The 21,515-nt window shown below is 34.6% G+C and overlaps 1 protein-coding gene across 1 annotated transcript in view; it reads left to right on the top strand.

Annotated features, from left to right (window-relative positions):
* The window catches only part of LOC142340646 (uncharacterized), a 43,980-nt gene extending 23,054 nt beyond the window's left edge, over positions 1–20,926 (top strand). Inside the window, exon 5 of the mRNA XM_075391337.1 lies at positions 20,711–20,926. Coding sequence (XP_075247452.1) covers positions 20,711–20,926 — 216 coding nt within the window. The remainder of the gene's footprint in view (positions 1–20,710) is intronic.
* Positions 20,927–21,515: the final 589 nt, after the last annotated feature.

Raw genomic sequence — 21,515 nt, 5'->3', positions numbered from 1 at the left:
AAATTTTTTTGAGGATGTCGGTAGAGAGGACAAATTTCACAAAAATTTCGATAAACATTTCAGCAGTATCATAGTAAGTGAAGTTCAAAGTCTTTATTATCAGAAGATATACCCTTGTAATGATACAGTGATTCTTGTAGCTCCTTAAGTTTGAGTTCAAGTTTAGGGTATCGCTGCGAAGTTTATGGTACGGGCTCTAGCTGGTTGAAAAATTGATCTCATCACATCAACTTCGAAGATTCTGGCGAGCCACAAAAACTGCCAAAAGTCAAGAGAATGCTTTAATCTCACATTAGCTGTGAGGGAGCCAGACTAAAATTTGTCCTTGACTGGGGGTTTGCTGGGAAGAGCAAACTGATCACAACAGATATTTGTCTGTTTTGGCCCTGAACACTCAATTTTGAGTTTTTTTGTTTGCCTGGCAATTGTTCCCAGATTTGTAGCTATTCCACAATGGGCTAGTCTTACCCTTTACCCTTTTTGACAGGTTAATGCCAGACAATAGTCCTATTTTGAGAGAATCTGTCAGGGCATGTGTAGTGGCCCTGTCCATTTAATTTGAAATTAATGCCCTTTTACGGTCTGATCGCAGGCCTTTTTAATCTGAGTTTTAATATTCGACAGCCGCTTTTTAACCGTACTGGTCTCAATTACGATCCAGTTCTTGGAATCTTTTCCGCGGAGTACTTTTAATCTGAAGAAACAAATGGCCAACCATAAAAATATTTTGTTCACGCTATCTTATTTAACGGATTTCGCAAGAAAATGGGATCCGAGCTGATAAAAACATAGACCTGACCAAAAACAATCTGAAACACAATAATTCAAATACTTTAAAAAAGAAAGAAAAAGCGGTTGTACGTATAAAACAAAACCCAATCTACTATCTTTGTGCCATACTCATTGCACAAGAATTCAATCGCATAAGTATCTGCTGTGCCAGAGACAATAAAAAGAAATATAAAAAAGTTTCTTTACATAGTATAGAGAAGCGGAAATCAAAACTGAAAAATTACCCAGCACATCAAATCTCAGTACACGGGTCGCGTCTCGGTCGGGAGAAAGCAGAAATGCGCTTAATGCGCTGAAATTGTGTAAGGAACATGCCGAAGGTGTCCACAGTTTATTTTTAGGTGCTGAATACGCTAAAAAATAATTTCAGCGATTTTCAACATAATTCTTGCAAAATTTGAACAAAATTCTCAGCACATCTAAACAATTTCAGCACTTACAAGAATCAAGAATTCAGCACTTTCAGTTTTTCTGACACAATTTAAGCCTATCTCTCAACATATTCCTTAAGTACAATTAACACTTCAAAATTTCAGCGCAATTCATACATGTTTTTAGCGCTGCACAGAAAAGAGAATTTTATTTTCTTCTTTCATATTTTTGGAAAGGAGAACAACTGAACAGAGTCACGCTATTGCAAGGAAGACTGTTACAAGTAAGCTACCTGGTTTGAATCAATCAAGTAATGTGGCAAAATAGTTCAGTGCCGATCACTGCTTTATCTTTAAATTGTTTGGCAGTTTTCGAACTGTTTTGTTTTAAAATGGACTGCTCTGTTGCAATGCTTATTAATGTTGCTCCAATGTTGCTTCTATATGTACAGAAGCAGTAAATAGTGTTAGCAAATGTTTTTCTTTGAACTGTTTTAGTAAATGTTCTTTATAGGTTGAAAATGCGTAAATTAAGTGCTGAAACTGTACAAGATAAATGAAAATAAAGATAAGTGATAAGTGCAAGATAAGTGATAAGTGCTTAAAGTAGAAAATGTGAAAAGCTTTGAAAACGCGAAAGATAAGTGCTGAAAGAATTGAAAAATATGTAAGAAATGCACTGACAGCATCTGAAAAAAGTGTCAGCGGTAAAACATATATAATTGCCCGATTATTTTTTTGACAATTTTTGAAATTATGTAATAAATGTGTCAAAAATTCAGCAGATTAAGCGGATAATTATGTAAAGTTTGTTCACGGAAAAAATCTTCAGCTCCTGTCAATGGATTTCTTACCTATTTTTAAGCAAAAATTTCGATTCGAGTATCCGAAATGGAGAAGAAACTCAATGGCGAGGAATCTTAGTATAAGTAAGCTAATAAAACAACCTGATGTCAGGTCTCTCTTGTTGGGAATGGCCCAATCTTTCATTTAATTTACATGTCTGAGAATCTTAGCTCACAAGTACTAAGGGTTTCCCATAGTAGTTTGAGTCAGAGCCGGCGGGCGATGTATTATTTGGTTATAAACTAAACCAATCTCAGCATAAAACAATTTCAACTGGAGGTCAACTTTAAATATTTTGTCAGAACTTTTCCGCTTCTTCTATTCAGCTAATCTGGGGCCGAGTCGTCTGTAAGTTTGTAAGACTGGATGTGATTTTTTTGTTAAAAGGAATGCATTGTATTTAGGTATGATCTACATTAACCGTTTTGAAAAAAAACATCATTTTTGATTGTTGATCTGACATAAATTAGGTTTTAAAAGAGTAGATCTGGCATTTTTTGTTTCCAGAAATAGCTATTGGAAACTTTAATCGTTTTTAAGCGTAAACTCCAAGTTAATTCAGTGTTTTGAAGTTTAAAGCGAAGCTCTTACAAAATAATGTTGTATCTAAGTGTATATTTTTTATAATTTTGTTTTTATTGGAATTATATCATAGAAAAATGTGCCGTTTATGAGTAACAATCTTTCAAAGTTTCAACGCTCAATATCTATATTTAGTTTTATCAAAATAAGCGGTAAAATTTGCTCTGCTCTTACATTAATTAAAAGCGTAACTTTTGACGTTGATCTCCCAGAAATTTGCGTTTAATTTGCTACGGTTTTTAAAAAAAACTCAAGGCAGAAACCTTGCTTTGTCTTCAGTTTGCATAAAGCCAGTTGTTCAGAATACTTGTTTTGTTAAAGAATTTGGTTTTCGGATGAATGTGGGGCACACTATGATTGTGGAGCATGAAGCCATACTCTACCAGAACACCGGAAAATTTGTTGAAACATTTGAAAAGTGAAAACGTATGAAAAAATTATTTTTCAATTTTTATTTTGGTTGGAAGACCATATTTAATGTTAGGAACCATAATTTTTTTGATGGCGAGCAGAGATTATGCAATAAATGTTCCACAATGCGGATAAAGCGAGCATTGGCTATTTTAAGACCATCTTTTCTAATGAAACAAAATTGATTTCTTAGATTTATTTCGTAGATGTAAGGGCTGTCATGCGGTTACCAAAGTTTGAAAACAGTTTGTGTTTTTAGGTCGAAATTATGTTTGAAGCCAAGAAAAAATGGCGTAAACGTCTGCCAGTTCCTAATTTATATGAACCAGCCAACAGTTTTGATGTTCTTTTTGCTTATAGAAAATCGCTCTTCGTCATTTTTTGTTCAATAAAACGCTCTTACACACTTAACATCAAATCTGCGTTTGTTAGAAATTCTGGTTCAGTTTGCCTGCCCTAGTATTGAATAAGCAGATCTAAGTTCATGATGGAAAACGGTTTTTCTGAAGTTATTGGACCCCAAAAATGTTTAATCTTTTTCGTATTTGTTGAGCACTGTCTTTTCATTTCACGTATGAAGTTTTGTTGACAGAAGTAGAGGAACTAGCCATGTTCAGTTAAAAAAATGAAAACTTCATTTTCGAACAGCTGAAACTGTATTAGAAGCAATTTGAGCTGGAGTTCTAATCTGAAAGATTGTTTACGACATTTTTTGTGAACAATTCACCTTCTTGTAGGTTTGATCCTGTTTGTTTAATTTTTGCATTGATTGTGCTTTATTATGCGTTTCCTAGCCTTCATCTTACATATCTAAGCGTTAAATTTTGCTTTGATTTTTTTTTATGTTGTTTTTTTTTTAGATAGTGTCTCACTAAAATATGCCAATTATTGGCCAAAAAACGTGCTTAAAGGCCGGTGGATTGAATTGTGGTGGAATTGGTGGCGTCTTTTAATTCGGGGGCAGAATAGCAGAAATTTTTCTCCGCTTGTTTTTAAGCAAAAATCAACGCGTTTCAACTGAGTAAACGCATTCTCCAACAAGAACGATATGTCATTGTAGAGGAAAAACTCTCTTGAGAAAACAAAGATGTTTTTATACAGTTGTCGAATAAGCAAAAAAAATTAGAGATGAGCAATTTTTCAAAGTTCGTTAACTTACTGGAACATGCCCGCTCAGAAACGCCAAATTCAAGTTGCTTCTACGCTTAGAATTTCAACTCGCGTTCGAGATAAGATATATCCAGCGTAGAAAACTCAGAATAATCCCCCACATTACTTACGTAATGTCTTATTTTTCACAGCTACTTACTGCTTATTTGATATATTTGCCAAAATCCTGTGCTCCTAGATTTTTTAATTGATTTATTGTGCAAGCTTTTGGTTAAAAACTGTTTGTTCGGTAAAAATTTTTGATAATTAACAAACAGATGAGATAATTTATATATCGAGGAAAAAATGTTGGCTAATAAGCTAAAAAAAGTTTTTGGATCTCCGCTTTACCTTAAAAGGAAGCCGAAATCAACCCGAAACACGTGCTTTATCAACTGGGGTTCACAATGCATTAAAGCGCACAAACGGAGAGGATTAATATTTTCTGCTAATTACTATTTGTGTAGAATTTTACTGAGTTTTTGACCAGCGGATATGATTGGCTGATGGAAAGGACGAATAAGAACAATGAAAATGAGTGAATTTGCAACACCAAAGATAAGCCACAGACAATCATTGGCAATTTCAACTGATTCTGTCACCGTCCACACCTTTGTACTGCATATGTTATTGGGCGTTACGTAAAAATCAAATGCGTCAAAGCAGTCAGTGATATAGTTATCATGCCCGATTTTAAGGCCCATTTCAACAGCACTGTGAATCAACTGAACAGCTAAAGAAGTGGTCTTTTCAGTTTTCGGCTCCAGCTATATAAACTGACAAAAAACTTTAAAAAAAAGGTTATATTGCAAGATTTTGCAAGGTCTTGAAGGATATTGCACGGTCATTTTGAAAAATTTTTGCACGTTTGCTTCGCTCTCGTTGTTGTTACAGATGCATTCTCTTTCATTTCATTTTGTTCTAAAATTTCCCAAGGTGTATAGATATTTTATCGTGTATGGGCATTAATTTGATGTATCCCGCCGCTATAAAGTGGTGCGCCCAACTGGACGAAGTTGCGTACGTAATTTTCACACAATTAAATGAGCCTTTAGCTTTTATTTTTACTTTCTAGGTTCGGACGGTTTGTTAATCATCCTCATTTTTGAGTGCTAATCCCAATTAAAATTATCTAGATTTTGTCAAATCGGGATTACAATTAATCAACTACAAAGATAACAAATTTTGATTAACAAAAGCATACAGTCTATGAAAAAATAAAGCAGTTCAAAAAGAATTCAGCTAAAATCATCCAACATCTCAGCTAGACATAAAATGGCCCTGAGAGCCAGATAGACTCATTTGGTATTGGACAGTGAAAGTGAACAGGTCGGTCCTATTATATTCCATTTGGATTTTTATAATTTCCTAGTTAAAATTTTTGTCACAATACAAATTATCGCTAAGCTTAAATGTAGCTGCTCAAAAACTTCATATAATTTAGTTTTAAAAAGCTGCTTCCTTCATAGAGTGTAAACTATGGGCCCGTGGAAAGTTCATATTAAAAGTGTTTGACCAACAGAAAAGCTATATTTTGTTTAACAATGGATGTAAGTACATTCAGACTCTGACCAACATGTATTTCAGGAAAAGGAACCCTTATCTGTAAACAAAACCAAAAAATGACCGTTTTTAATGTTTTTTAAAGAAAAAATAGTCTGATGCTTTGTTTTTTTATCATTACCAAGTCAATGTCAAAAATTGAGAATAAAAAAAATTTTGTCTGGTACTTTCACGACCACATTTAAAGTAGATACACGGGGCTATCTTAAAAATTTGGCACACTATGGGAAAATCGGCTATCGTGAAAATTCGGTACGCATTTGGAAAAAATTTGTTGTCTCTTATTTCCACGCAATAAGTAACTTGTTTCCTCCCTGTAGGTAAACATTTCCAATTAACTTTGATTGTCTTATTTGAATCAACATAAAAGAAGTTTTATAATTTTTCGTGGAATGAATTGTCGTTTTACCTAAAGATTGTATTATTCGAATATGTTGTTTTAAACATAAGTTTGTAAACAAAAAATGAAAGTTTTTGCTTTTTCTATTTTCCGTTATAACCATATGTCAGTTTAAAAGAAGCCAGGTGTCTAAAGTTTTGCTTTTTTAAAATATTTGAAAAGAAACATAGTTTCATTCAAAACATCTGGTTCAAAAATGCCCTTTTAGTGTTTCATTTTTATAAAAAGGTACTATCTGTTTTTTTTTCGGTTTTCCGTTTGTCAGTTGTTCTCAATTTTTTTTGGAAAATTCTTTTTTGACAAAGAATATAAATTCTTACTTTTTGACAAATCTTTATGACAAAAATATAAATTGTGTTATTTTCCTTATTTATTTTATCACGAGTGTTTAAACGATGCTAATGAGACCCAATCGTCTCATCAAAATATCCCTAAATACAGTTGCTCTCCAATATAAGAAGAGGAAGACATTAATTCATCTGTGTCCCTCAACTAGTTATTTCTCTCCTTGGTTTATTTTTTTACGGTAATTACATTTTTGATATCGAATAATGTAACTGGAAAATTGAAAAAAACATTTAGAACAAACGAAGTGCACTTAAGTTTCATCGGCTAAACGAAATCTTCTAAGAGATCCCATTGGATACGAAAAAATTGTTGCGCCATCGTTCCTCCTTTTCTCAAATGTCGTTGTCTCACATATGCATGTTGTTTTTGAAGATAGTTCTGTCATTTCTTTCTTTCCTTTTACATTTTTCAGTGATAAATACTTGTTCAAATTTTCCTTTTTTTTCAAATTTTAATTTCAACTCAGTTCGTATTTTTACGCCACAGATAGATGAGTGTTTTGTCTCAGGCATCAGCAACAATCTTACTGTTTCCCTTTCTAAAGAAAACAGTAAAGAAAAACCAGATATTTTTTCATCAAAATTTAATTACCAAAATGACATGTTGTCGATGTTTACAGATGAAATTTTATGGTTGAAATGGACAACGAATCAAAACTAATGAGAATTTCGGAAAGGAAACAGCAGCTGTTGAATTCCTCAAGAAAACAGTCACCAAAAATTTTGTTTCGGGTATCACAGAGGAAACATTCAACGCAAACTCAAATTGAACCAAATTGGAAGTCTGAAAGACTTTCGCGAAAATATTCAAGGCAAAATTAATCTTAGCCGGATTCTCAGGCTATCGGTCCGGATACTGAAGCATGTTACTGAAAAACTGCTAGCAATCTTGAAGTAAGCACAACAGTTTGAGCCGACAGAAGGACCAGCAAAACTCATGGTTGATGAATGTTTGTTCCAAACCACTGACGTGGAAGAAGAAGTAAAAGTTGCTGTAAATGTGAGAATATATTTTCTCCAATGTGATATTTCCAGACATTTCCAGTCGATGTCATATCACAATCAAGCTCTCCACACGAGGGAGTGAGAAAAATTTAAAAAAAAGCTTTTTTGTCAGAATTCAAATTTTATTTTTTTGCCCTCAAACCTTAACTCATTTCGTATTTTTACGCCAATGATGGACTAGTGTTCGGTCTCAGCTATCAGCAAAACACGTATTTTTTTCCGTTTCTCAACAAAACAATAGACCCAAACCATATATCCCGTCATCAAAGTTTAATTGCCATAATGAGAGCATGTTTTCAATGCTCATAGAAGAAATATTAAAGTTGAAAACACCGAATCGAAACTCATTAGAAATTAGGGAAGAAAGCAGCAACTGTTGATTTTCTCAAGAAAACAGTAACCAAAATTGGGGTTTCCAGCATCACAGAGAAAACAATCAACGCAAAATCAAATTGAACCAATTTTGAAGTCTGAGAGTCTTTCGGGAAAATGTTGAAGGCAAAATTGATCTTTACCAGTCTCTAATGCTATCGGTCCGGTCACTGGAGCATGTTATTGAAAAAATGCCTTAAATTTTGAGGAAGCAATTCAGTTTGAGTCAACAGAAGGCGCTGTAAAGCTGTTTGATGACGAATATTTGTTCGAACCCACCGATTTGGAGGAAAAACTAAAATTCGCTGTGTATGTGACCATAAAATTTCTCCAAAAGTCGATGTTATTTCCTGTCGATGTTATTTCAAAATCAAGATCTTCACATCAGCGACTGAAAGAAATTCGAAGAAAATCTTTTTTGTCACAATTCGAAAGTTTCAAAATCCACAAGTAATTACAGATGAAATTGTATCAGTATTGATACTGAAAGAAGTCAAAACCAACCCAAATTGCAAAGTACATAGCAATGACCGAAATTTTGAAAATTTTTACCGAGAGCTTTAAATTTTTGTATGTGATGTTGTTTGATGTGTATTTACTCACTTTTCAAAAACATCATAATTGTTGTCTGATATGAACCAGAGGAAATTGTAGAATCAGGAAAAGAAATCAGTGAAGTTTTAATGAAAAAGCAAACAAACATTTTTTTTTGGCTGTTTGTGAAAGCTCTGACCAAACAAATATCTAAAGAAAATCAATTGAGAGGCTCTATTTGGTGGAATAATAGAAGTTGGTGACTAAGGTATACACAAAACTTTTTTTTTTTAAAAAAAAGGCGAATCGAATTTGAAAACCATGTATCGAAGAATCTTCTTTTTTGAAAACAAAGTCGATAAAAAGTACCTTTTTTTATGTAAACTACAGTCAAAAATGCTTTTCTTTCTAATATCGAATCATTTCAAAAATATTGGTTTTGTACTTCAATTTTGAAGTAAATTATTCTACTCTGAATATTTTTTACTGTAAACTACTTCTTTTACAAAAAAACTCCGCCAAAGTTGAAATTTTGCATTGAAATTTGCGTTTTTAGGGCAACAATGTCATGGAAAATGCAAAAAGAAATCAATTTTAATTTTGAATATCTTTCGAAACTTATTTATTTGTAAAAGCTATTTGAAAAAATCTTGTGTTCTATTTTAATAATAAAAAAAATTTATAAAATTTTTGCTGCAAATTTTGTTTTGCAAAAATTGAAAGAAGTAATCCACAATTTAAAGGAAATGAGGCGACACTTTTTTCTAGTATTTGCAGTTCTGGGAAAAATGATTTTTTTTCTAAATAAAAACTTTGACATTTTTTGTTCTAATTGCTTAAAATGCATATACGATTTTGGGAGCATCACATTGTTCCTAAAAGTTTGTCCTATTTTACTGTGTATGATTGAGAATCACTTTTGCCTAAAACATATCCATCACCAGGACAATGCAACAGGGCGTTCACAGTTATTTCCAAAAATTGTTTTTGATCAGAAAAAATGTATGGCGACTTTTTATTAAAGAGCAACAACAATTTTCTTGCCCAGAAAAATTTAAAATGTATGCATTAGGCATTTTAATTGCTAAACTAATTGTTTTTATAAGAAAATTTGCAAAAGGTTTATAATTATCTCGTCAATTCTTCTAAATTGTTATTAAAAATTGGGTTTATGTGGAAAAAAATTGGCATAAAAACTCTTTATCAACATTACCTAATAGATTACGTTATTTTTTTGATTTTTTGAAGAATGATTTTTAACGACGTATTTATCAAAAGAAATATTTTTCTGAAGCACGATTATGCAAAAGTTCATTTCTATGAAATGTTTATGTGAAATTTTCGTCGTTAAATTTTTGCAGTAAACGCCTTTTCTATAGAATTTACATAATCTAAACGACATATTTGTGGGAAATAGATCTTAAAAACAACAAGATTTACGGCAAAACTTTAAACTAAGATTTGAGTTTTTTAAAAAAGAATTGTTGCCGATAACATTTTTCTCAAGACAGAATTTTGCCCGAAAAATTCAAAAACCTAATTTCTAAAAAGTATTTTTTATAGAAATGTTTTCCTTAGAAAACATCTCTATTGTCTCTATAGAGACGATAGAGACAATCCCAAAACAACATATTATCTAAAAGGGTTTTGAGACTTTAGCTTTGTGAAACAACGTCGTTAAAAAATATTTCTGTTTGAGATTCCGTTCCTCTTTTGCCCAAAATATTTGTTTTTATTTGGGTAAGTTTGGACAAAAAACATTTCTTTGCAATTTTTTTTACAAGAATAATTTCATTTGTGTATCCAATTTGTTTTTAGATTACATGTGGCGTCAGGAAAAAGTTTGTAAAATTGAATCATTTTTGTAAAGAATTGCAAAGAAATGTTTTTTGTCCAAACTTACCCAATAAAAACAAATATTTTGGGCAAAAGAGGAACGGAATCTTAAAAAGAAATATTTTTTAACGACGTTGTTTCACAAAAACTAAAGTCTCAAAACCCTTTTAGATAATATGTTGTTTTGAGATTGTCTCTATCGTCATGAAAAAATGCGTGTAATCAGAAAAATTTCATTACTGGGCAATACCATGACTAAGGCGACCGATGTTAAAATTAGCATCGTTGCATACGCGGGCAATATTCAAAAGTAAAATATGTGAAAGGCGATTTTAGGGCCTGTCATGGGGCGGCCTCACGGCCCAATTTGAATCAAATCTCACTTTTATTCTATGGCTATTTGCTCACAATCCCAGGATGTCACTTGACAGTGTCATGTGGCGACCTAGAATTGATGCGTTATGGCTACCATATGACCGTCCAGTGGAGCCCGTGTGACGAATTATGTGAATAAATTATCTGTGAATTATGTTACATTGTATGTTTAAGCTTCACGTTTTGGTTTCATGTTTTGCAAATAAAACAGTTAACTTGAGGAGCTGCCGTGAGGGTAATAAATACACAGGTGAACACAGTTGCGGGCATTTGAAGGCGTGCAGCGATAATACATTTTGTCTGATGACAGAATTTTAAGTAAATTTTGGTAAGATAGTGCCTTTTATGATACTTTTATTGACCTAGCCAGGCTGATCCATAGAACTCGTTTGAAACTAGTACGAACACTTTGAATTAGCTGTTTGTGACTTTGATGTTATTTCAATTCTATGATAAGAACGATTTCAAGAACTATATTTTTTTCATATCTGGTTTCTTAAATGAGTTACTACAACTAAAGCAATTACCAAGGGATTAATTAAACAGTGATTGATGATTAGTGATAAACAGATTTTTAATGAACAGTTCATCAAAAGAATTCAGTTTAGCAATTGTGCTATGTCAGAGTCAGCATCAGCATCGTCTCTGTCTTCACTTTTGCTGATGAATTCGCAAAAAATGTAACTCCTAGATTTTTCTGAAATAGCTTCTCTGGGGACGTTTTGATAGCAACAGTTAGTTCAAACATTTTTCATCAAGCATTTTTCTGAGAATTATACCAACATAAAAATAAAATATTTTTCTGCAAGTATTGTTCCGAGAAGGTTTACAACTGTTTGCAATGGTTTTGTCAGATAAATGAAAAAGAAAGTTCAGAAAAAACTAATTTGAATACAAAAATACTAAGTAACAACCAAAACACTTACTGAAGTCCTTGAATCTGCAGCAGTAAAACCCAAAAGATCCTTGTTTTTGGGTGTTGCAATGCACAACTCTCTTTGCTAACACCATTTTTTGCGTCTTTTGGCCATCCCAATTGCTCCGTTGATGGCAGAAAACATGACAAACGCCCGATCTATTTGTCACGATCTTCTTTGTTTGGCAGAACGTTTGTCATGTGATAGTTTTCATCCAATAAGTACACTTTTGACTCTGGCTGTTGTATGAAAGCAAGTTCATCGTCATTGCCAGGCAAGTTTGCCTTCACCACCTTTTGCTCCCCATTAAAAACCCAAACAAGCGCTTAATTCTGTATGTCTCATCGTAAAATTTCCCAATGCTGTCTTTCTAAAATTCTGTTTCGACGTGGAACAACAGTAAGCGGAACACAACAATTTTCTCCGTGTAATTGCAGCAGCTCAGCCAGTGATCTAACTTTGATTGCCTTCCTGACTCGGGACTGTTTCTTTGGGTTACTTACTACGCGGCGATTTTTTCGTTGGCTGCTTCATAAATTCGTCTTCTAGGGAATTTGCGACTTCGTCGGGAGCAGGTTTCCAATGAAGAGGTCAAAGCTGGGGGTATTTGATGACCTCAACATCTGATCAAAGGATTTGCACTTCCATCTGTTGAAGGAAGGGGTCATTGGTAATAATCAACTCTTTTCGGAGATTAGATTGATCCACCACACTTTTGTTTTGCTCTTCTACTGTAGAGATTTTAGTGAGATCAGCTTCAGCTGCAGTGAAATGAAAAACCTCCCCGTATCCGCGGCGCTCTGGCTTATCTTTTAGGTCTATTTTACTTGTATTTCTTTTGCGTGAACTCAAATCATTGTTTACTACTTTTCGGATACCCCACTTTGCTTGCTCTGTTTACTCTGGGATATCAAAGATGTGTTCACTGAACTTTCCCCGCCAGTTACTGAACTATAATGTAACGGAACAAGAGCTAAAAAACCTATTGACTTGAAGGTCTCAGATGGTAAAGACATTGGTGATCAATCTGATAAAGTAGAGTCAAATTTATGGAATCAAAAGAAATCTGCGAAATATGTAAAGATAAGTGTATGAATTAGTGATTTGATCCTACTCTGATTAAAGGCAATTGAAAGAGGCATTCTTTTGCAAGTGATAAAACTATTGAGAACGCTGGGATAAGTAAAATTTTGTGTAAAAGGTTTAGGGCGGTCTATTGAGGCAATCGTTGCTACTGGTGGTTATAATTAGCACCTATCCAGTAAACTATTTATGTTATCTTGTAAACAAGAATATTCATTTTTTTCTGTTATTGGAAAATTACTGTTCATAACTAGAAATATGAAACACTGTGATAAGATTCTACAAAAAAATAAGTGTGCCTAAATAATCGACATTACAAATGTGCTCAAACACTTGAAGATTTAACTAGTACAAAAATTCCACAGATGAGGAGACTGGTAAAGCTTCACGTAAATCCTGCAGTTATAAATACGTCAATTCCTCTCAATGAAAATATTTTTGCTCAATTTGAAAACAACGTTAAGCGAAGAGGGAAAGTAATCGGTAATTTTATTGTGGTGGTCCGAATGATGCTAAACCTTATTGCTTGTTCAACCAAAGAGCCTTGGACCCCAATAAGAGAAAAATACGTTGCACGTTACATATCTTCACAGATTTTACCAATGGAAAATTCATTTGAGTATAACAGTTATCGGAAACAACTTGCCGATGCCCAGATTCAAATAGAGAATCCTTTTCTTTTTTACAGTCAAAGAAAACAGTTTGTTGATGCCTAAACCCAAAGAGAATAGTTTGATCGGCAAAATCAGAATGTAATTAAAACCCAAACATAAACGTTCACTTCAACTTCAGATTAGGATGTGCAAGTCAAATCTGCAATATTTAGAAGAGGCAATCGACTGAAACGTCGCCAAAGCCAAACATTGCGCCATAGTGCAATAGTGAGAGCTAAATTGCTAGAACGTTACGCAGATTTGCGTGACGGATAAACTCGCAAAAAATGTTGCTCTGGATCCAGCACGGGTACGCAATTTTTTCTGGGACGATTCTACGGGTTTTGCCGATAATCAGAACATATCCATTGAGATGTTGATAATAAATTTTTCAGAAGCTCAATCTAGAAAAAGTAAGTGAGGAAATACAGCAAACCATATTAACCATATAAAAATAATGGTCCATATCCTGATTGGAACTGAGGATAGGGAAAAATTTTGCGAAGAGCTTACTATTGCCGCCTAAACAGATCATTGGACAAATTTTTTTTCTATTCTTCGCCAGCATCTGCATATAGTGGCTTAGGACAGAAAAACATTAGTCTTTCTTTACAAACGCTATGTATCAAAAACCGACCATTGATGCAATCATTCATGGAAATTTTTAGCCCCGAAAGGACAAATTCATGCTTCAGAACTAGTTTAGTTACAGCTGTCAACTACTGTGCGTACATAAATTTTCGATGCGTAGACCTCAGTGGACTTCAAGTAGACATTTTGGGAGATTAGAAAGAAAAAAATCACAAGACTTGCTTTCAGAATACTCAACAACCTGCAATAAATCCACAGTCAGTTCAAAGCGTGATTCCTTTTGCTGTTTTTACAGATGTATATATTTTATTATTTCAGAAAGTTTTAAAATAGCTACGCAGAGACAAAAATATTAGAAAGATGACAAGCTTATAACATTTTTGTGTTATCAGGTCAGGACAGCCAATTCACACTGGAACAGAAACGCGGATGGTCAATTTTCGGACTCCAACAGACATCGTGGTTTTTTCTACAAACAAAGGAGCTTTCAGGGTCAGATTAACATAAAGTGGAGCCCAACCATTTCTTCTTTATCTAGTTCTTGGAAGAACAAAAGATGATGCTAAGATTTTCCCTTCTGGAATGCCATTGTATGATGAGGAAAAGGAAGATCTCACTCACATTTCTGTTGATGAAACTACCCAACAACGACAGATCTTAAGCTAAGCTTTCGAACGCAAATCTCATCATCCTCTTTTCTCTACTTCAGCGCAGTTTTAGCGGTTAAAATTGATTCAACCCATGCCAAGACCCGAATAACCGATACTGATCTTAAAAAAATGGCTAGATAGAATAAAACGAGAAAAAAGTGAATTTCATCACATAGCAGCTATAGATATTTTTCAACGAATCATGACTATGCGAAATATAAGACGTCCATATTTTATTTTTGATACAATGAAAAAATTGTTCACCAAATTTTTTGAATGGTACTGAAATAAATCTGGTTACAGCTGACCGCGATGAATTAGGAACTTCCGTTAGAACAAACATGTTTGACGGCGTTTGAACAAATAAAGAGAAAATTTTTTTTGCCTCAATCGGACTGTCTGGTGGTTCTCTAGACATTTTCCCCCACCGTTTATTTAAAAATGCTTTTTCATTTCAATGTAATAAATTGCTGAAATGTGGAGATAAAGCATCTGTTACATGTTTCAGTTACTGAGGAATCCTAAAAAAATTGATAGAGAGCGCTACAAGTACTGAGTCAAAACCTTTTTTTAAGTATGTTTAGCAGCTTTTCCTACAGAAGACGCTATTACAACTATTAAATTAAAACAAGTGTAATTTATCAGATGACAAAAAAAGAGTCGGAAACGAAAACTTGGCATCATCTAACAGAGGCTACCTAAAATTGAACCATCGTTCACAAAAAGAATTTTACTCCAGAACAAAAATGGAAGGAGGTAGATTGCCTCATCAAGATCCGATGTTCTTGGACCTCTTTTTTGTTTTTTTCCGAGTGCTCAAAACTACTGACTCCACAGAGTGCGAAGAGCTAGGATACAATGGAAAGGAAAACTTACTTCAGAACTGTTATGATATTTTGCACCCAGGAAAAGCGAGACCAATCATTTCATATACGTCGGTTACTAGCAAGGAACCCAAACCGCCAAAACTTGCTGTTCCCCGGAAGCGACCGACAATTTTTCGACTGGCAGGGTGATGTGATCTCTAGTCCTTGGTCTTTTTCCTGGAACAACACATTTTGAAATTGAGAAAAATGTTGGATAATTAGGCGTAATTTGTGTTAACGAAAGCGAAAGCTCAAGTTCTCAGTAACAACTATTCAGTGACACCCAACTGTTATATAGTTATAAAAGATGATTCTGTTCTGCGTGTAGCCACAGAAATTGGAAAAAATCCATCAACCGGAAAAATTGCGCATGCGAGAGTGCTGCATAGTTTTGCAGGGGGTGATTGGGTTTTCTTTACATTCAATTATATTATGGAATCACTATTGCCAGAGAAAGTTCTTTATGCTGCAAGATTGAAGTTAGCAGTTGGTGAGAACGTAGCGAGACGTAAAGTGATACACATGCGTCCTTTACTCAAACGACGACAGCAACAACAACAAAACAACACAACAACAGCAACAACAACAATATCATCATCATCAAAAACAACAACAACAACAACAACAGCAACAACAACAATAACAACCAATGACTGAGAGTCAAGTGACCACAGCAGAGCATGTCAAAAGGTTCCACAAGAGTGACAAAATTAAAAATGTATTGGAAAATGACAGCAACTCATCAACTGATGAAGACATGGAACAAGTTAAGGAAGTTGAGGAAAAGTTGAGTGTTGAGGGCTATAATTTTTCGAGGTCAATGTGAGCTCTTCTCGGGGATTTAATCAAATCGGAGGTAGTCGACAGCTCCCATAGTCGCTTCTGAGATTCCACTTCTGGATTCAATTGGTAGGCCGAGGAGTTATGACTTTTGACAGCCTGTGCTAAGCCCACAAGTATCAACATTAGTAACTCAAAAAAATAGCCGTCATTGCCGAGCTCTTTCTTCTCATTGATGTATGTCCTAGGAGCTCGTTCTGAGTCAAAAAAACTTTTAATGTGGTTTATTTGAAAAAATACTTTAACAAAACTTTAAAAATTTTTTCCTATATCTGACAGCCACACAAAGTTTATTCCACGAGCTAAGGTAATCTCAGCTTTTCTAACTAAGTGCGCGTACCAGCCGGAATGACCAAAACTTTATTTGGTTTTATTTGAACAACACGTCTAAAGGTTCTGTCTAACATTTCTTACAAAAACATCTCAAGAATTCCTGCATTTATGACAACAAACGGTTAAATGCTGCTCAAATTTAGAGACATGCAGGACATGAATGTTGTAAACTCACGCATCATAGCCTTTGAAAAATGTTGTTGTTAGTTGCAAAACTGCAAATTCTTTTACACCAGTCATCAGAAAACAAAAAGCACTCATCTCAATGAAATCTATATGGAATTTTGAGATTGCATTTTTTGAGAAACAAAAAAAGGTTTCTAGTTTGTGCGAAAAAAGCTTTTTGGTTGTTTTGTGTCGAAGATAATGGCTGAGGGACACATGATATAGAAATTGTGATTGTGACAGCTAGGACAATTTCCAATGTTCTAAATCAAATAAAATCAAGGTACATTTGATCTGGTTTTATAAACATAAAAATTAAGGTGTCAGGACAAAATACCCAATGCCATAACATCCAATGTGACAAAATATTTTGTCAGAGCATTTGGCCACGCATTGATGGCCGTGGTCAAGCCTCATCGATCCATGGGACTTGTGTAAATTCGAGAACTAATTTGTAATCCATCCGATTATTGAATGAAAACATCGAAGGGTATTTTGCACTTCGGTATTGCGTCATGTAACCAATGATCAAAATAATTTAACTCAGTACGCGGAACGTAGCCGATAACATTATTTGGTGGACAGTCAGTTTCATTAAGCATCTCATGAAGCAATTCATAGCTGCCATGAGAGTTGATTTCTGGACCGTCCTAAACAAAATTTTGTTTGTTTGTTTGACTTTAGTTGAGTAAAAACTTACTTCATAATGCACAATTCTTCATTTCGAAGTTGACCTGTGAAGAGATCTTCATAAGCAGCATTAAAATTAGTGTTGTTGAGAAAATTGTCGCCTATATTAGATTTGAATCCTTGCATTACGTATATGCAAAATTGATCTTTTTGAGTTTTCCAGACTCTCTGAAAGTCGATTCTATATGCTCAGTCCCCATACATTGCTCTGCACAATAGATTTGAATCTGTAGTCAAAGTTTGTGTAAAGACTTCTGTCAAATAGTTCATCTAGATTAGCCACAGCAGGTGGGTCTGGATCAACAGTTATATCGTAGGGGTAGTAGTAATTGGAAATATATGTTTTCCTGGGTTTGCGGCTGGGTTGTACGCGCTTTGGAGCTTTTCAATCAAATACAGATAAACTTTTTGTGTTCTCTAGATTTGGTGTATATCCTTTTTCCTTATCACCATGATCAACAGCATCATCATCAGCGTCATCAACATCATCATCATCATCATCATCATCATCATCATCATCATCATCATCATCATCATCATCATCATCATCATCATCATCATCATCATCATCATCATCATCATCATCATCATCATCATCATCATCATCATCATCATCATCATCATCATCATCATCATCATCATCATCATCATCATCATCATCATCATCATCATCATCATCATCATCATCATCATCATCATCATCATCATCATCATCATCATCATCATCATCATCATCATCATCATCATCATCATCATCATCATCATCATCATCATCATCATCATCATCATCATCATCATCATCATCATCATCATCATCATCATCATCATCATCATCATCATCATCATCATCATCATCATCATCATCATCATCATCATCATCATCATCATCATCATCATCATCATCATCATCATCATCATCATCATCATCATCATCATCATCATCATCATCATCATCATCATCATCATCATCATCATCATCATCATCATCATCATCATCATCATCGTCATCATCATCATCATCATCATCATCATCATCATCATCATCATCATCATCATCATCATCATCATCATCACATCATCATCAGCATCATCATCATCATCATCATCATCATCATCATCATCATCATCATCATCATCATCATCATCATCATCATCATCATCATCATCATCATCATCATCATCATCATCATCATCATCATCATCATCATCATCATCATCATCATCATCATCATCATCATCATCATCATCATCATCATCATCTTCATCATCATCAAATACAACTGGAGTAGGCACCAATACATGGGTTTTAACTGATGAAGGTGAGACTACATCAATTATAACTGGATAAGGCGATACTATATGAGTTATAACTGGAGAATGCGAGACATCAGTTATAACTGCAGAAGAAGAGACATCATTTATAGTTGCAGAAGGCGAGACATCAGCAATCACAGCAGAAAGCGAGACTAAATGATTTATAACTGAAGAAGACGAGATTATGTCAGATATAATTGGAGAAGAGGGACATTAGTTATAACTGCAGAAAGTTAGACATGAGTTATAACTGCAGAAGGCGAGACATCAGTTATAACTACAGAAGGCGAGACTACATCTATTACAACTGCAGATGATCCATCAGTGTTTGGCGAAGGTACCAAAATGTCCTCAAGTGACAGGATAGAGGACTGATTTTTTGCAAGTAATGTAGCATTCACATGTTCAAGGCTCGGTAATTTACTGAACGCCGACGTGCCTCCACCATGCTTTTTGAAAGATTTTTACCTCAAAATTTTTGAACAACTAATGCTCTTTTTCCGACGGATATGGCAGTTCAAATTGCCATTTAATCAAACCTGCATCCTTGGACGCCCAAAATGAATACATTTTTTGCCGGTAAACTGTGCCCAGACAGTGAGAAGCCAGTCGGTAATGGTCTTTCCATACACGTAATCCGTTCTCAGGATCACCAGTTCCGCAAATGAAATATTTGACCAGCTCCAAATTTCTCCGACAACTTTTCCCTTTTTTGATAAAGATTGAAGGGTGCTTATAGGGGTTTGAACCGGAAGCGCTGATGTGTCCATACTCTACCAATATGAATATAAAAATACAATTAGTCGGTATAAGCTGCATAAAAATGGAAGAGTTATTGAATGATTATCTTGTCACGTTCTCCTTTCCATATCCAGAATTGAGGTTTATCGGCCGACAGACAAACTTAAATGTTGATAACAAATAAACAAAGCGTAGGTCAATAAATTGCTGTCATGAAAAGTTGAAGTTGAAAAGGCGTTCAAAATGCATCATTTTTATAGACTTGTTGTCTGATGGCCAGATGTTAATAGCATAGTTTAACGTATATTCTTTCTGTTTTTCGCATATACGTTTTAATGAACCTTATTCGTTTAGTGACATGATCGAACACTTTTAATCTACCCCTCCCCCTCAAAGCTTCCTTAAACCTAATAAGTGTTCAACTACTTTTCTGGAGTTTTTAATACTTTTCTAATAAATTTTTTATAACGATGGAAATACGAAAAAAGACAATTAAATTTGCCAGTATTCTCTGAAAAAAGGCAATATACAGTGAGAAACAATGTACAATGAAAGGAATAAAACAAGCAAGAGAATAACAAAAAGGCACAGGTGTTGGCGCCACTTCAAATCAGGGACAAAAGCCATCAGATAGCAAGAAATAACGTTTGAAACTGAAAACATATGAAATTTGTCAAAACTCAAAAATGGTCAAATTTAAAAATTTTTGGGACCGAAAGTTGGGACCGAAAATCTGTACACCCCCGATTTTTGGAAAGCAAAACCCGAGCCACCCGAGGTTAAGGCACACGGTTAGGGTTACCTCTAAGCTACTACGTTATTGAATCAGACCCACATGTGTGGCTATTAGCACTTATATGGTGCAAAATTGGCATTTTCAGATATTGTGTTATATTGTTAAAATTCTTAAGTGCTTTAGATGACCATTAAAAGCCAAATACCGTACATTCGAGGCATTTACAGCCGCGTAATAATTATCCGTGCTTATGTCAACAAAAGTAAAAATTGCAGTAATTTGACATTTACTATGTAAACAATGACCTAAATCATTTTCTTGATTAACCCAATCAGAACAAGTAGAAATGATATTATAAATGATAAATAATTGATTTTTTACTTTAACCCAATTGTTTGAATAGTGAAACCGAATTGTATTTAGAACCAACCGAGCGACTAATTGTTTCGACGAGATTGTTAGTCAATCGAACCCTGTGAAGAACCAGGCCGGCGTAAAACTCGAAAAACAGGCTGTGATATATCGGTTCCGCTGAGATTCTTGAGCAGCCGCAACATTTGGTCCACCGACCTGGACATCAACAACAACACGAACAACAACGATTCAATTTGGTGGACCAGAACGAAATCTTTACAATGACTGGAAAGAGCCCCGATAGACTTTGGAAAACGGCTGACTACAGGATGTCAGGCCAACTCAAGAGACTAGAAAATGAGCAAGCTGAATTTCTCAATAAACATTTGATGGACACCTTGCTGATGTGAAACGTAACTTGGCTCAGAAAAAACAGTATCTGCAGAAAGAGCATATCAATATTTCTGCGAAACTTACGATGAAGTCGAGGAAAACAGAAAGCAGCAGAGGTTAATATTAAAACAAAAGTACTTTGAAAAATTCGACAGTGACACCAAGCGTTTGTTAGAAGAAAAGAGTAAAGTTTTGCGATAGGTAGTTGAAAAGATACCCTTTCTCCGAGACATTGAAGGTTGCCGCACAGAAGTCATCGACTGTCGGAAGGAGAAAGTACGTGCATACAAATTACTGGAAGCTACTAAACCAATTTTTAAATGATTTGCTAAAGATGGAAAAGAAATTGAAGGCAGATTGTGTAATCAAATGGAACAGCTAGTAGAAAAGATAGATGAGAGGTACACAGAGTGGATTCGAATAAGAGGGGTTCGTACCAAAAAGTTAGTGGATATCAGCAATATTAGGAGTCACTATCAAGACCTGATTAAGCTGTACAGGCACAGCAAGGATTGTGGAACTTAAACATCATTAGTTTCATCCACATCGGTTGGTGATAAATACCCAAACGAGACTGTATTTGATACAAGAAATGGAGCACTAGAA

The sequence above is a fragment of the Convolutriloba macropyga genome, chromosome 6, assembly GCF_964194025.1.
Source record: "Convolutriloba macropyga chromosome 6, txConMacr16.3, whole genome shotgun sequence".
NCBI classification, from domain to species: domain Eukaryota; kingdom Metazoa; phylum Xenacoelomorpha; order Acoela; family Convolutidae; genus Convolutriloba; species Convolutriloba macropyga.
Note: the sequence above shows the minus strand (reverse complement) of the source record. Positions and strands in the feature narration are given on the sequence as shown.